Source organism: Fukomys damarensis, unplaced genomic scaffold (genome assembly GCF_012274545.1).
Source record: "Fukomys damarensis isolate Sample0158 unplaced genomic scaffold, DMR_v1.0_HiC HiC_scaffold_38, whole genome shotgun sequence".
NCBI classification, from domain to species: Eukaryota; Metazoa; Chordata; class Mammalia; order Rodentia; family Bathyergidae; genus Fukomys; species Fukomys damarensis.
In genome coordinates, this window is record NW_022900950.1 from 24,027,630 (window position 1) to 24,033,009 (window position 5,380).

Below are 5,380 nucleotides of genomic sequence, written 5' to 3' on the forward strand. Positions count from 1 at the left end.
TCTCTCCAGATGATGATTAAGATGCTAATAAAAAAAAATGGTGCCAGGTACCACAACAGCAACAGAGCTTTGCTGTTTTCTGGGTATTATTCTTCTCTTTGTTTTTTTGTTTTTGTTTTTTTAATGGAGTGTGCTGAATGTCTATAATTTTGTTCAGATGACTGCAGAACCTGGAAAAGCTGTTGCTGCTATTGATGCATAACATACTGCTATTATTGGTCTTTTTATATAAATATATATACATATATAATTTGAATTTTTGGAAATTTTAACTATGCTGTCGACTTTGGAAAAAGTTATCCCAATTTACTGTGTTGAGTTCGCATTGTACAGAAATTAACAGCCATATTGGTCTAGAAATGTTAATTTTTTTCCATTTCTACAGGGGTAATGCACTGTTTTAAATATGTAAGGTCATATCTACGTGGGTTTGATTACAGAAACTAATAAAGTATTCTCTAAATTAAAGAAAAGAGAATAACATAAGACTACAAGAGCAAGAAGCAACTTAAATATGTTCAAGGACCATTTTCATCTTCAGAATTAAGGGTTATTTTAATTTTACATCATTGCCTTTTCTCTTTTACTTTCCTTTTTAGTTTTATTTTAGGATTCCCTGTTTTTAATGTTCATATAGAGATTTCTTTAACTGAAATACCGAATAGTTTCTCTGGTGTGAAAAACTATAATTGTACACAAGATCCTAACGGTCCTTGAATGAAAAATTAATAATGTGAAATAGGAAGTAAAGGGCTAAAGGTGTAGGGAAAGTGGGAAGGGTAGGGGTAAGGTAATAAGGGAGAGGAAAAAATATAAGAAAATGAAAAAATGGAAATAAAGTGTTTGTAAATGGGGAAGGGAGGAGGGGATGAAGGAAGGGCAGGGACAAGGGAAAAAAATGAGAATCAAGACCTATCATGTAAAGGTACAGGATCCCAATAATGAATGTAATTGTATTGTAAACTTAGATTGTACCAATAAACTCAATAAAAAAATTTTTTAAAGAAAAGAAGAATAAAATAAGAAAATAAAATGTCCACGTCAAGGTGTGTTTCTGCTATCACTGGTAGATGATGTGGGCAATGTACAAATCTGAGTTGATTAATCTCAACAAGCTAGCTGAAGCTTTATGGCAGGGTATTGGATAATCCTACCAAGCCTGGACCTTTAGTTCCACAGAAGTTCAGACTGGTATCTGGCTATGAGGCTGGAACTGGACCTGTGGAAGATGTAGCAGTCCATGCACCCTCCACTGGCTCAAACTTGGCTCCCTGATCTCCTGCTGATTTGAAATCTGACACTGACATTGCAAACCACTAGATGGAGCCACAGCTGTTCTGAATGCTGAGCTCATTCAGCCCCTCTCCAAGAGGGCTATTAGCTATTTTCTCTCTCCTAGGGGATATTCAAACCCCAACGACTCACCAACCACTGAAGTTCACTGTGTCCATTACTCTACTCCTCTGGTGCATTTCTCTGTGCATGTATACTCAGTAGTCATGGTTTATCTGCAAGTTTAGCTGCCCTTCTCACACAGCGAGTCCAGGTTCATGGAGAGGCACTGCCTGCTACCTCCTTCTTCTTTGTTGGAGACTCTTTCTTCATTCTTGCCATGGGCTTTAATTCTCTTCAGATACTGGGTCCCAGGAACCCACTTCCCTTCTTCTCTTCCACGTTATTCCAGTGCCTGGCCACCAAATGTCAGAGAGGCCCTCTCTCTGCTATTCACCTCTCCATCCATTTAGGAGATGATTTTGTGTGGTATATAGGTCTGCATTGGAAGTTGTTTTAGTGCTTGAAGTACTTCACTCCAAGTTATCCTCGACTTAAGGTTTGTGCCAAAAAATCTGCCATAGTGTTTGTTTGCTCATTTGTTTGATTGCTTGTTTATCTTTTAAGACAAGTCTTACTGTGTACTTCAGGATGGTCATCCTCCTGCCTCAGCTTCCTGAGTGCTGGTATTACAGGCATGTGCCTCCATGACAATCTGTTTGCTTCTAAAGGGCTTCTCTTTATAGATAGTTGTTTCTTCTAACAGCTTTTAATAGTCTGTCCCTATATTTAATTTCTGCAGTCTTGTTATCATATGCCTTGGTGTAGTTTTTCTTTGATCATAACTATTTGGGTTGTATATGTCTCAATTATCCGTATCTTAAGTTATTTTTCCATGCTTAGAAATTTTTCTGCTATTACTTTTGTGAACAGGTTTTCTATGCCATTTGTGCTATCTTTTGGTTCTTCATTAATTCCAATTAATCTTGTATTATTCTTCTTTGTGTAGTCTAGCAACTATTGGATTGTTTTTCTATAGAAAGAAAGAGAGAGGGAGGGAGGAAGGAAAGAAAAAAAGGATGAGAGAAGGGAGAAAGGGGGAAAATTAGAGGGGGAAAAGGAGGAGGGAAAAAAGGGAGAACAGAAAGAACAAAGAAGGGCTGGGGATTTAGCTCAATGCTACCATACCTGTCTGGCAAACACAAGGTCCTGAGTTCAATCCTTGGTATGATATATACATATATATATACATATATATATACATATATATATATATATATAGAGAGAGAGAGAGAGAGAGAGAGAGTAGAAAAAAAGACCTTATGTCCCTTTCCCTAGAGAAAGACAAAACAGGTGGAAGATGATTTGGACAAGCTGAATGAGGAGTTCTTCCAGCTAACTACTCAAGCCTTGGAGCTCCAGAAGGTGGACAAGCCAGACCAATTACCCCCAGGGGAAGCCAATACCTTTGTGGTAAGCCCAGCAGGTGAACATCTGAGTTCCTGAGATGCGAAGTCGGACCCATGGGTTCAAAGTCCCTTCACAGAGAAAGGTAGTGACCAGAACAGCCAGTTCTGACTAATGTGTCCAACAGCCACAGATGGACTGCTTGTTTAATTTTTGAGAATGCCATGTCAGCAGACCAAGAGCTGGGGCTGTGGATGTAGATGCCTATGCAATCAAGCTGGGATTCAGCTCTCTAAGTAAATTCACACCTAGAAAGATTGCAGAAGGCAAGGAAAGGGAGCAATAAGCATATCAGTTGTAGATGTTGCCTGGCTAGTAGTGTCTGCTTCTGGAACCAGGGCTTTCCAGGAGATTTATCTTCTTTCCATCTTGCTGTCCCCATCACAGCTGAGCTCTCTGAGGTACACATACAGGGAAGGCTGCAGGAGAAAAGATGAAAGATGGGCACAACTATGCAGAGAAGCTGCTAAAGCCAGCACCAAACCTGTGGTCCTCTGCTGGACTGAGAAGTCGATTCTTTGCAAAAGTACCCTCGCTTGGCCTCACCAGGTCACTGTAAAACCAGCTCCACTGCAGAGGGACTGGGCTCAGGACCCCATCTTGGACTGTAATGAACATCAGAAGATGGTGACTTATGAGGACCAAAGGATAGGAAAAGACACACCCACTATAAATATCCCTAAAGTTGAGGGAGCTGAGCTGAGGGACAACAGAAGCAGTGAGGATTACTCAGTAACTTTCCCAAATATTCCATATGAGGATTGTGTGTTACTGTAATTGGCTCTTGTCTTGTTTTCACATGGCAACATAACTGGAGACATTGTGTCTCCATGAGGTAACCATGTCCCTGCAGGAAGCTTTCAGCACCTTCTAAGTTGTGGGGGTGGGTGCTGATGCCCAGATAGTATGTGGCACAGGGCAGAGAGAGTCAAGAACTTTGGGTAACTTCCTATCCTGCCACATACCTATCCTGTCCAGGTGGCTTCCAGCATCCTCCCTGGTGTGTGGTGGGACGACAGAGCTGACCCCATGGAGGCAGGTCAGCCCAGCAGAAAGAAGACTGGGCACTGGGCCCTGGAGAGAAAGCAGGCTCTGGCCCTGGAGGTTCAGAGAGTTCACGTGGCCCAAAAGATTGAAGACCTGGAATGGGAGCTGTCCCTGCTCCTCCAGGTGGCAGAAGGTGGCTTGAGAGCAGAAAGAAGCCAGCCCAGCTGTGGGGCTGTCCTGGAAGGCTCTGAGTCACACTGAGATGGCCACCTGCAGAAAGCACCTTCTCCGCTAAGGATGTGTCCAGGAGCCATGGTAGGAAATAAAAGGTATCTGCAGCTGGAGCTGTGCTTGTTTCTGACAACTCCCATCATGGACACCTGAGTCACGATCAGCCTGTAACTTGACATGTGCTAAATTCTTCTTTGATATTTTGAGGGAGAGACAATAAAGTTACCTAGGTTGAGAAAATCAGTGTATGCTACCATCATTCTCTTGCTCAGGTCCTGATCACTGTGTCCTCTGGACCAGGACAATAGCTGTGATGGGTCACTCAGGGTACCTGGCTCAGGGTGTGATGTGCCCAGTAGGTGATGTGAAAACAAAGGTACAGTACAGGCTGTCCAAAACCCACTTTCCATCTGGCCTCAGCTGAGTTTCCAAGGCTAGCGTGGCTCCAGCCTGGGTGACAGAGGCAGATGGTGAGACCTGGTCTCCAGAATTACACCAAGGGCCTCCAACACCAGGAGGGTCTCCTTAAGGATAGGCAGAGCCCAGCTAGTCACATTGGAGCTCTTTGTCCCCAGGATTCCCATGCCTTCTGCCCTCTGTGTCTTGTGAAAAGCTCCTTTGTAGAAAGTCTGTCCTTCACTACCCTGTCTCAGCTGGAGACGTTTTACCTCCTGGCCCACCCCAGAGCCCATGTGCCTACCACACACTTCCTAACTCCCATCCTGGCCTCCCCCTAGGTAGCTCCCTTCAGGAGCCTCCTGAAGTACAGGCATCAGACCACCTATAAATGCTTTGTGAATGCAGCTGGCACAAGGCTCTAACCAAAGGTCACACAGTCGCATCCTGAGGCCACAGCAGCACTTGAGGGACTGCACAAATGACAATATGGAAAGGAGGATCAACCTGATGGATGAACTAGGAGCTCAGAGCTGAGGGACATGCTGCAGCCAGAGCCCTTAGAGACAGCATCAAGGAGGGGCTAGCTAGGCACCTTAAAGTGTGGATGAAGTATGCTGGCCAGAGGAGGGAAGGAAGGAGCTTCTCAGATGAGTGAGGTGGTTGGAAAGAGCAAGGAAAAGAGCCAGGGATTTAGCTCAGTGGTTCTGCCACTTGCTTTGCAAGTGCAAGGTCCTGAGTTCAATCCCCAGTACAAAAATATCTTAGAAATTAAAATTTAAAAAGCAAGGAGAGAGATACATGCACAGTATTGACCAAAGGGACCAGAGCAACCTCTACTGAGGAGAAGAGCCTGCAGGAGGAAGTGGGAGGCCACCCTGAAGCCTGTGGGTCTGTCACCAGCAGGTGTCAGCAATTCACTCTGTGATGTGCCCTAGTTGGAACCCCAAGGATCCTCCTGCTGTAAGATCCTCCATTCAGAGTTCCATGTCACCACCACCAAGGGAGGAATATGTTGTCACAGAAG

General features: G+C 44.0%; 1 protein-coding gene across 1 annotated transcript in view; it reads left to right on the plus strand.

The window, feature by feature from the left end:
- Positions 1-4,030, plus strand: part of LOC104868869 — a 21,319-nt gene extending 17,289 nt beyond the window's left edge. Inside the window, exons 8-9 of the mRNA XM_010633857.2 lie at positions 2,611-2,745; positions 3,718-4,030. Coding sequence (XP_010632159.1) covers positions 2,611-2,745; positions 3,718-3,987 — 405 coding nt within the window. The 3' untranslated portion in view covers positions 3,988-4,030. The remainder of the gene's footprint in view (positions 1-2,610; positions 2,746-3,717) is intronic.
- Positions 4,031-5,380: the final 1,350 nt, after the last annotated feature.